The 12,198-nt window shown below is 37.4% G+C and overlaps 1 protein-coding gene across 1 annotated transcript in view; it reads right to left on the reverse strand.

The window, feature by feature from the left end:
* The window catches only part of SGCZ (sarcoglycan zeta), a gene marked incomplete at both ends in the record, with an annotated part of 532,526 nt that overhangs the window by 250,208 nt on the left and 270,120 nt on the right, over window positions 1–12,198 (reverse strand). The window contains 1 exon segment of the mRNA XM_082483107.1: window positions 1,911–2,105. Coding sequence (XP_082339233.1) covers window positions 1,911–2,105 — 195 coding nt within the window.

Raw genomic sequence — 12,198 nt, forward strand, 5'->3', positions numbered from 1 at the left:
TAAAGATTAATTCACACTACTCAGTGGCATAGCATTTATCTGTATTTATAACAAATTTAGCATTATTACAGATGCACATAAGCTTTGTGATTTTTGAACTGTAATAATGAAATAACAAGTTTATAAATGAAGTGTGTAACATTTCAAACACTATTTTTGTGAAATTATTAAGCCAGTGTTTGCATAATTGTTTCAGATACATACATCTCTCAACTACTGAAGCAAGGTCTTCAATACACTAAGTAGCACACAGAACTGCTGAAACAATCCACTTCTTTCCTGCAATAGATTCTTGCACTGATTTATTGACTCACCATAAACCTTTAAATTTTTAAGAAAACTTTGGCATACAGGAAAGAAAAATATTTCAAAATGTCTGGTTTGGTTTTGTTTTTAAAAGATTGTATGTTCAAATTGTAAGAGTTTTAAACTGGATAGTGCTATAGTAGCTTATAGCATGGAATGTCAAACATTGCCTAGGTATGGAAGCAGTAGCTTCAAATATTATATTGGCATGCAATCTTCTGTACAGAGAAGAAAATCTGTGCTTTTTAAAACACCTTCTTAACCTCTTCAAATTTCCATGCTTTATTCTCCTCTGAAATAATAGCAGAACATCTTACTGAAGTCAGCAGGTATGCCTAAATATGCCTCTAACACAAATAAGAAAAGCATATGCAGATGCAAGCATGTGTTGCAAGCGTGTTATGCTAAAAAAAAAAAAAACACCAACCCAAACACACCAACAAACAAAGAAACCAACAAAAAACAAACCCCCAAACAACCTCCCCCCCTAAATTTCTAACAAACTCTTCAGTACATGAATATTAAAGTCTTACATTCATCAAAATATGAATCCAACAGATTCATCCACTAGTGGCAACTCAGAAGTCGCGATGTATCTGCACAATACATCTCACCGGGCAATGATCTCAGATAACCCTATGCATTACAGAGCATTAGCAGATATAGAACAATTTTAGACATGTTTAATGCAGGTTTTGTTGGCTGTTTTTTATTTACAATAAATTAATGGAGAATAGAAATGTGCTATGACCCTAGGAGTTAGCAATGTATTTCTAGTTACATCAAAATATGGCTTATGACGGTCAAAATGCGGTGAGAGAGACTACACTGATCCCAGCAGGAACACGTCTATTTTCAACTGTGGAGTGTTCTATCTTTTTATTTGATATACAAAACGACACTACTCCACTGCCAACTAGCGAGCACTCCTACCACCTTTATCCAAACAAAGCTTTGGGAGCAGCTGGGTAGTTTCCACTGAACGCAGAATTTCTTTCAGATGTACACCTGAAATACAGACTTAGTAACGCTTTGCTGCTATTAAAGACTCCCGATGAAGGCCGTCTCATAAAAACCTGTGGGTTATCTACCCCCTCTTATCAACATTGAAACAGCTACTCTAAGTTCTAGGTGAAAAACAATCCAAATGGTCAGTAAACTCTAAAAAAAATACTAAGAACGACATAAACTGAAAAAGCCACCCTAAGGTGACCCCACTAACCCAGTCTTCTCCGAAGAGAGATACCATACAGGTCAGGCACAGCAAACACCTGCTGATTGCTGTCTGTGGTGACAAGCGACCAAGAGATGCTTGGGGTAGTCACCATGACGCTTTTGGTTGGGCAAACAAAAAAAAGATATCTAAGATCCAGATATATTTTCAGCAGATATGAGTAACCAAAAATATCTGAATAGACAGGTCGCAGGTCACCTCACTGCAGAATATACATAAAAAGTATAACTATCTGAAGTAATGCTTAAAGGAGATACGATTTTTAATCCAAAATTTCAAGATTTGTATATAACACGGTCAAGGAGAGAGAACTCAAACTACAAGTTATTACTTCAAGAAACAGGGTACATAAGGTCACTGTGATACTTACCACTGTGAAATTCATAACCTTCAAAATCCATATTGTCATTGCTAAGTTAACAATCATGGTAACCAACAGCAGAAGGACAAAGAAGTATAAGCACCTCTTTCGCCATCCATAAATCCCTACTGGGTAAAACTGAGGATGTTCAGTCCTTTGAAGGCTGTTCTGTTGTGTTGCTAATATGTACTGCTCTCGTGTCATCTGGAAAAGAAAGATGTAAGTATAAATAATCAAATAAGAGGTCTGTTTTTCATAGATTTTATTACATGAAAATTATCTGAGAACGTATAGAAAACCAGCTTCTGTGGGCACAGAAGGGATGCATTCACTCAGCATAAACCACATCAATGTTATTGTTTTATTGTCCTTTACGAGGTCATTCAGGAGAAATTTTTTTTTGAGAAAAAAGCCATGTAACTTTTTTTTAATTGGTTTTGGATGAGATAATTTTCTTCATAGTAGCTTGTAGCCAATACCAGCACACGCTCTCATACAAATAGAAGAAAAATCTTTCTAGAAAGACATCAGTCATAAATGAAGTTATTACTCTTTTATTATACTTAATAAATTAAATTAATAACTTATGTCATTAAACATACACCCATATTTTACACAAAAGTATGCCATTGTGTATACCATATTTTACAGAAAAAGAAACATGAACGCCCTTCAAAATTTTAATTTTGCCTATTGGGACATATGGATCATTTGTTGTTTTCCTGAAACATTTGAAGTTCTTCTAGCACACAAACAAGCAGTAACTGTTTGCAAACTTCTTAAAGAAGTTATCATTAATTCTTCTTTAGAGCAAAACATGTTTATGGCACTTAATGAGAAATCATTAATCATTTTTTTACATTCTTAACTTTCTTTTACAGATATTTATATTCATATTCGCTGTCACATTGCCTTTAGACTGGAAGGTATTAACTTTTCTCCATGACTTGAAAATGGAATTAAAGCATTCTCATTCTGTTTAAGCAAAAAGTTCTTCCTGAAACGTGCCTATTAAAAAAATTGGTTTAATAGGTTTTATGCTCAGGAGGAGGAAAAAAAACACAAAACACGAAACAAAGGAATACCCAAAACAGACAAACAAAACCCCAACAAACTTATAATCCAGATAGAATGATCAGTTTTACTCCGAAAAGCTGCCTTTGTTTTCACTAAAAGTAAAAAATGAACAAAAATGGGTAAGTTGATTCAATTAGAAATAAAAAACCAAATTAAATCCACTTGAAGGATCAAGCAAATGTTGATTTCATAAGATTTTTAAAATGCAAAGCTCAAAAATGTTTACGTAAACATCAGTATTGCTAGATATTTATCCAAATCAAAACTCTTGAGGTTTTACCATGCACTTGTTAGTGAATGAGATATTAATGGCATAAATTAGCTCACTGCGAATAATTACAGCCACAAGTCATAGAATACACATCCATATTACAACAGTATGCATATCGCTGAAATAAGCCAAAACAGAAATAACAAATTTATAAAGCATGTATTAAATAAACTAGTAAACAGGCTGTTTGTCGTTTTTATTCTTTTCAATCAGAATTGCTTCTTTTTGCCCATAATTTGAACTGAACGTAGCATTTAGCAGTTTATTTATGCAGCAAACCTTCACAAACAGAACTTCCCTCAACAACATTTCTCACTCCTTCCAGAGCAAAGTCTCCCCAGGCTTCGAGACCTTAGATCACCCCTGTATTGTATTCTGGCAGTATTCATCCAAGCTGTGTCCGAATTCCTTATGTATTCAGAAACTGAATGTGTGAAAGGGTTAATCATCTTCCTGGAGGTCTACACGTTTAGCCAGCCATTGTAACAAAAATGCAATGCATGATTACATTTGGTGATTTAAAGTAATTAGTATTTTTTACACCATTTCCATCATCATAGAATCATAGGGGTTTGGGTTGGAAGGGGACCTTTAGAAGTCATCTAGTCCAACCCCCCCATGCAATGAACAGGGACATCTTCAACTAGACCAGGTTGCTCAGAGCCCCGTCCAACCTGACCTCGAATGTTTCCAGGGACAGGGTATTGTCTTGTGATCTTAGTCTATATATTATTTCCACAACAATTATTACCATTAAAAACAGTTGAAAGGTCAATTCCCAGACTGTGAGAATGCCAGAAGCAGCAGTGCCCCTAAAACTATGAACGTGGCCCCATGAAATACACCCTTTGCAACACAATCATTAAATACAACGACATTTTATTCCACCACCGCAGTCAGGCATCAGTCAGTTCCCTCAGTGTATACTGTTCAACTGAGCGAAGGCTGGTGATGCACTTTGTCCCCCTGCAGTCCACGGAGGTCTACAGTAAAGCAGATATCCACCCTGTAACCTGTGGATGACCCAACACCAGAGAAGGTGGATGTGCCAGTCTGTGACCCCGTGAAAAGCCCGTGCTGGAGAGGGCTCCTGGCAGGACCTGCGATCCCGTGGAGAGGAGCCCACAGTGGAGGACCAGGTTTTCTGCCTCCCTGTGGGGCGCCCATGCTGGAGCAGTCCATTCCTGAAGAACTGCACCCCATGGAACGGACCCCTGCTGGAGCAGTTCATGAAGAACTGCAGCCTGTGCGAAGGACCCATGCTGGAGAAATTCATGAAGGACTGTCTCCCGTGGGTGGGATCCCATGCTGGAGAAGGGGAAGAGTTGAGGAGGGAAGACCAGCGGAGACAATATGTGATGACCTGACCCCAACCCCCATCTCATCCCCTTGCGCTGCTCTGGGAGAGGAGGTAGAGAAATGGGGAGTAAAGATGAGCCTGGGAAGAAGGGAGATGTGGGGGGAAGGTGTTTTAAAATTTGGGTTTTATTTCTCATTACCCTACTCCGACTTCTAGTTGGCAATAAATTAAATTAATTTCCCTGAGCCGAGTCCGTTTTGCCTGTGAGGGTGTGATCTCCCCGTCCTTATCTTGACTCATGAGCCTCTTGTCATACGTACTCTCTCCCTGTCCACTTGAGGAGGGGAGTGATAGAACAGCTTGGTGGGTATCTGGTAGCTAGCCAAGGTCAAACCACCATAATCATCTACAAGCAATTTTGTTCTTAAATCTGTTGAATATTTTTCCAATCAAAACCCAAAATAAACATTTTCATTCTGGAACTGTTCAATATAAAACCTCATGCCACCAGCTGCCTTCAGACCTCAGGCAAGTTGGTCAGACCCAATTCACGTAACACCAACTCTTCCCAACCACCCACAAGGATCAAGGCCTCAGTTTTCTAAGAACTGAACATACATACAGAATAAACAGGCCCAGAGAATTTTCCGTTTCCTAGGAATATAAAAATACTGTTGTGATTTAGGCTTTATTCTTTAAAGTTATTAATCTGGCCAGTTAGAGTTACTGGCAGCACTCTCACTACTGATTTTTACACTCGTGTGGAAAAAAATCATCAGCTGATTTTTAAACTACTGAAAAACAAAAAAAAATCCTAGTTGCTTTGGTAATTAGTACCTGGAGATGTTAAAAGTATTAAGGCAAAACCCACAGAAATATCTGATAAATATCTCCATTTCGTATCATGTCATCAGTAACTGAAAAGAAACTAGACCATATCTACTTCAGAGAAGTACCTTCAACTGAGGAGGAACTGCTGTGAGCTCTTTGGTTTTGTAAACCATGAAAAGGCAAAGACCTTCCAGAACACTAGAAGGACAAGTAAGTTACTAAAATGTTTTTAAAAGTGACTTGCATAAGCCTTGCTAAACCATGCAATATGACAGGATATCTTCCTCCAAAATGGTCATACTTAAAAAAATCTGACAAGCTTTTGCCAAGAATCCTGATTTATAAAGTGCTTATATACTTTATATATAAAAATACATACACAGGTATTTATGAATAAATATGGGCACATGTAGATCATGGAATACATACACACAAACTTTTGATGACTGGGTTGCTATTGCATCCTATTTATCTTACAAAATACATTATAGAAATAAACATTTTAAACTAGGCGACTGACAGATCTTATTGATGAGGAATTATCATCAAATGGACATTTAAAAAAACCTGACTGTGGTATAAGCTTAATGCTATTCCCTTATTCAGGTCTTGTAAATATGAAATGACTGGTGACAACATTCAAATGAGACAAGAACTATGGTTTGAAAATTTACGTGGGTTTCTGACACTAGGATGCTTGAGGGTCTCAAACCAAAAAAAAAAATTGAATTACAGAAATGCTCCATTAAATCTTTACAGGTTTTCATCTTAAACTGGTAAACTCCATGGTGCACAGATGCACGTATACACAAAGTCATAAGCAACCCACAGCCACATGCTAAAAAATTAGAAGTAACTCCTGTGCTTTGACAATAAATGAGATTTCTAATACAAATCCAAAGTAACATGGGACATATTACTCAGTAACTACAAAGAAATAAATTGGTTCTTACGTTGTACTGAACAAGTATCATAAACACAATAAAGGAAACTATCATAACACTGCAAACTATTTACTTATGTCACAACTGTACCTGAATGTATTTTGCAATTTTTAATTTCAATTTTTGGCTACTCCTACACTTTCTGGTCCTTTTCAGTATCGTAACAAATATGATTGTGCATATTCACTAGGCACAGGTGAATCTGAGTAAGCCCCCAGCATGACACCTAGATCACAGTCAAACCCGTGACCTTTGAGCTATTGATATTTTAGGTCCATAATGTACTATCGGAACAGATATGTTAGGCTTTTATAAAAGTAATTAAAGAATGAAGCAGAGACATTTTATATTTTCCAAGTTTATTTTAGTTTGTAGGAAATTCTCTTACAGAGGTAAATTTTCAAAGCAGAAAATGAAAGAGAAGACAATGAGCAAACGAGCCAAATCTAGAGGGCGAGATTGTTGGTATAGTTCCTGAAGTTAGGGAAGCAATCTACTTAAATGAGTGTTAACAAAAAATGTTTAGAACATGATTATGCCTTGCAAATAATTCTCTAGACAAATATAAATTCGTCTTAATGGCTAATAGCTCTTTTCTAAGTGCCACAAAAGAAGAATAAGATTCAAAACTAAAGAATGAAATAAAAGGATCATTGTTCTTAATTACAAATGGTTAGTCAGACAGGAGAAACAATCCAATATTTGCTGTTAACATCTGGGCAGGCAATTTGACTTCCAGCATACTGATTTTTTGAAAAGAATATTATATTATTTTGTGTACTCTGAAGACAAAAAAAAAGATCAGCTCTGATCCAGTTCTGGATCAGATATGCTAAACATATGTTGATTCCATCCTACCTTTTTTTTAAAAATCACCCAAAAATACAAGTAAATGTGTTAAAAGGTAGGTTTTTTTTTTTACCATTTTGCACACACACAAAAAATAGTGGTAAAAGATACATTTAGGTATAACAATCTTAAACGGTAAGGGCGGGATGCCACATGGTAATACCATCCTAGTAAGACAATTCAAAAATTGTCCTCTAAGTGTGGTTGACTGAATAAACCCAAGATTAATCCAGTAACTTCTCCATGACACACTGAGGAGCTCTTAGGATGATAACCTCTCTGCATATGCATCCAGCTGCTAAAACAGGTGGAAGGCTAAACTGGGTGCAATACCTTTGATCAAAGCACAAAGTGCTCTAAGAAATGAAGATGACTACAGAAGAGTGTGATTATACTTAACAGAAACAGGAAAAGTTATCAGAGGGCTTTTACACAAGTCGATATGACTTCTATGTGTTTGAAAATCAGACAGTCTAATAAAAAAGTGGTATCTCAGTGAGGACGAGGGAAGGCAGGAAGGAAGAAAGAAACGTCGTAAATGATTTGCCAGGAGAACTGCAATTTTCTTCAGATCTAACCCAAGCATTCTTCCCTCGTAATTAAGGCTGGGAGTCCAGTGTCTTTCCTATCCCAACTCCACGTCTCAAGCAAGCAAAGCCCTTTACAACAAACAGGATCTGTGTCAGCACCATCGTACATATGAGAAATGGAAGCTCAGGGAGGGAGGGAAAGAAACTTCTCCAGAGACAACATGCAAACTAGTGAAAAACTGACAAACTGAATCACTTAAGTTCCTTTCCACTTCTTTCCATTTGGCGTTGCTTTCAGAGTTTTTTTCTTTTTCAGAGGCAATACAAGTTTGGGGGCATTACAGTGAGAGCTGGTCAAAAGTTAGCTTTTCTAGTTCATGTTCTCTCCACATTTCTTTTTAGCTTTCAGAGAAGCTCAGGTTGAAGGTCTCAAGAGTTCCACAATCCCTGCAGCAAATGTTGTAACTCAGATTGCTTAGAGACCCACAGCACTCTCTAATCTTCCCCAGATTTTTCTGCTAGCTTCAGTTAATACCTTTCACTTGACAGTCCTTGCTATTAACCAAGCTTTCATACCCCTGCCTTTGAGAAGAATGTTATTCAGTAACAGATTTTTTTAAGGTGTTCAATAAAGCCTGCCTGCATTCCTAAGGGTGTAGAACAGAGCAAACAAACTGAGTATGTTTGAAACATCAATACAATGATTAACAGTGGTTTGAAATTTTCAGTGAAGAGTTCTCTTATTGAGAGCATGTCAATTCATTAAAATTTATCCATTTGAACAAAATCCCAATAAAATGGATATGGATGTCATCAGACATTCACCCACACCATCGGGGGAGAGAAAAAAGTTTCTTTTTTTTTTTTTTTTTTTAAGAACTTCCAACATTTTTAGAATATTCAATATTTAGAACTTCAACACCATTGTTTTATTTACTATATTTATATATGAAACAAAAATCAAAGCATTAATTCTTTCTATGACTATTCTTTGGAGACTTCATTTTTTTTGGTGGTATTTCTTATTAACAGGAATTACCGACATAGGTATCATGACTTAAGTAAGGAAATACCCTTTACGGTGGTAGAAGTATACATCTGGGAACTACTTGATAATTGTTATATTATAAATGAAAAACGTTTACATAAAGCTACAAGCAATTTTTGTCTGACAAGGTAGAATCACAGCAAATACTTAGCTATATTCATAAAAACAAAGATATCAGCTTCCAATTTGACAGATACAATTCAGAAACTGTTTACTACTCAGATCATGAAACAGATAAGGCGAAAAACAACGTGACTTTTTTTACCTCAGGTGTTGTAATTGTAGCCTGGTACCTGACACTGTTTCTAGACATTTTCATTACGGATTGATTCTCTGTGCCTTATTTTCTTAATTCATAGACAGAATTAAAAACATAAAGGGATTTTAAAATATAAAAATATAGTATGACAGTGTCTAGACCCAATAATGATTTAGGTTGGTGAGGAACATATTAGCAATCAGATGAGCTGCAGATGTGAAGAAAACCTGTAGCTAGCAGGGAAAATTCTTCACATCAGCATTTACAGAAAAAAAAAAAAAAATAATCAAAAAGCAATCTGCTCAGAACTAGGCATAGCTGAGGACATCATATAGATGATTTGCCAGAAGCAGTTGGCTCTCTCCACTCACCCTGACACTAACATGGTCTCTGGCCAGCACCTCATTCTGTGTACCCCTCTTTTTTTGTATGACACTACAGCAAGTCATTCATTCTGCTTCCTTGCTATGCAGTATGTAACATTAATTAAACTTAAGAGTTGAAATATTATTTTACTGTTTTCTTTATGGACTTTAGTTGGAAGTCTACGATACATAATGAAAAACGTATCACACAGAGCAGGAAGTAACATTTCTTATATGGCAAATACACAAATATGTAGTACATAACACCACAACCTTGACACTAAAATCAAGAGTTGGGAGGAAATCAACAGGTTCGTTACAACGAGAAACACCAAGATGGCAAGCAAGTGGCTTGCATGTCTTGAAAAGGTCTTATGAATAAAAGGATGTATTTTCTTGGAAAATCTTTAAAATGCCAAACAGAGCTCTTGCTGTCAATTCCAGCGTGTGTTCAAGCAGCTAAATTGTTTCTTCTCTTCTGCAAGTGTTTGGTAATCTACAATTGATTTCTAAAAATAATGGAAAAAGATGGTGTCATCTTGAGTTAGTGGGAATCATATCATCTGCTGTGAATAGACTGACAAGGTAGTAGAGCTGCATTCTTAGATAATTAAATATTGGAGGGACAGAGTAGTTTCCTTTGAAAACATCTTTATCTGGGCTACACGAGACCTGCAAAGTCTTCTCCTTATGGTCCAATGGCCATTCAAGCCTTTCTAAAGGCAGCCAAAAGCATGTCAGCACCCGACTCTGGTATAAATGGTCATTGGGCCACAAATTGTTGGCCAGATATGATAAAAGCCATATCACTCTACTGTATGTTACTGGTAACAGAAATCAGTGTAAACCATTATTGCCCTGATGGACGATTTTACATTTGTCAGATTTTTCTGTTTAGTATAAATGGGATCAGTCACTATCAAAACTGCTACAATAACTCAAAAGCATTTGGAGAGTATGGTCCTTCTGAGACCTGCACTAGGGTATGTCACATAATTACAGAATGCTTGAGATTGGAAAGCACCTCCAGAGGTCATCTAGCCCAACCCCCTAACTCAAGCAGGGTCACCTAGAGCAGGCTGCTCAGGACCATGTCCAGACAGCTTTTGACTATCTCCAAGGATGGAGACTTCACAACCTCTCTGTGAAACCTGTGCCAGCGCTTAATCACCCTCAGAGTAAAAAAGTATTTCCTGATGTTCAGACAGAATGTGCTGTGTTTCAGTTTGTGTTTATTGACTCTTGTGCTGTCACCAGACGCCACTGAAAAGAGTCTGTCTCTGTCCTCTTCGCACCTTCCCTTCAGGTGTCTGTACATATAGATAAGATCCCCCCTGAACCTTCTCTTCCCCAGGCTAAACAGTCTCAGCCCTCTCAGCCTTTCCTCATCAGAGAGATGCTCCAGTCCCTTAATCGTCTTCACGGCTCTACCTGGACTCTCTTCAGCATGTGCATGTTGATCTTACCCTGGGAAGCCCAGAACTGGACACAGTTCTCCAGGTGTGCCCTCACCAGTGTTGAATAGAGGGGAAGGACCACCTTCCTCAACTTGCTGGAAACACTCCTCCTGATGCAGCCCAGGAGACCATTTGCCTTCTTTGTGGCAAGGGCACATCGCTGGCTCATGTGCTACCTTCTATTGAAAAACACTCCCAGCTGGGTTACAGACACAACCACTTCTTTTTAAAAGGAAGCACTTGATCCTAAAATTAATCTTTGCAGGTACTGATTACTGAGTAGAAAGTGCTTACATTAAGTAGGCCCTCAGTTAAGCTTTAAGGGCCATTAAGATTTTTGAAAAATTGTATGCTCCGCATTTTATATCGGCTATGGCTAGGCCACATCCTGGTCAATCCCACGTTACTGTGAAATATGATTCAGGGGAGGCTTCACTGCTTTCATCTTCAATCTCCAACTTGAAAAACTTACATCCAGACTGACTACATCGGGAGACCCAAACAGTTCTGCCAGGAAGAGGTGTCAAAAACGAGGGACTTCAAGATCTGTGAGTTTGATGCCTTCTTGGTTCAGCCTCAGATTTTTGCCCTGGCCGCTTCCAGAAACAGCAGTGCAACTGTACACAAAACTCCGAAATCATGCTTCTTAAGCAACACATTTGGAAACCACTGTGCACCCCTGAAAACTAAAGGAAAGAACATGCAAATACCTCACCATAAAGCTGTACATAAAGTCAGTTGATTACCTAATTTATATATTTTGAAGTTTAATAATTTAGAAGAATCTCTTTTTTCTTCTTGACCACAAAGAACAGTTTTGACACCAGTGCCAACACGGCTTAAGTCAGCATGTCTTCACTGACAATTTGCTTGGCTTTATGTTGTCAATTAGAATTCTATTTTTTTGCTAAGTCAATACAATTAGATTACTACAGACACTTCATTACAGCCACAGGCAGGACAGCAGCTGAGGTACACAATTTTCTCCCTATGATGCCAGTACTCACTAAACAGTTATTGGAACAATTGTCTATAAAAGGACAATAAATGTTTGCATCTTGAATATTGTTCTCCAATAAAATGATCGCTTCACAAAAATGCATACCAGTGAGCTGATACTATTACCATTAATACTTAGTGAGAAGGGTTATGGCTGTTCTGTGTTTAACATATTTAATTGCAATGTTCACTGCACAATGAAGTTCACAGCATGTTAACAGGAATAAATAACAATGTAATGAATAGAATCATATTTTTACCACTATTCTATGACTTGAAATGTTTCTAAATAGTAATGTGCTATACTGAATTCTTCGGGAAGCTGGATCCAAATACGTCTCAGGCTATCATGTTTCCTAGCAATATG

This window comes from Vanellus vanellus (assembly GCF_965231255.1).
Source record: "Vanellus vanellus genome assembly, chromosome: 4".
Lineage (NCBI taxonomy): Eukaryota > Metazoa > Chordata > Aves > Charadriiformes > Charadriidae > Vanellus > Vanellus vanellus.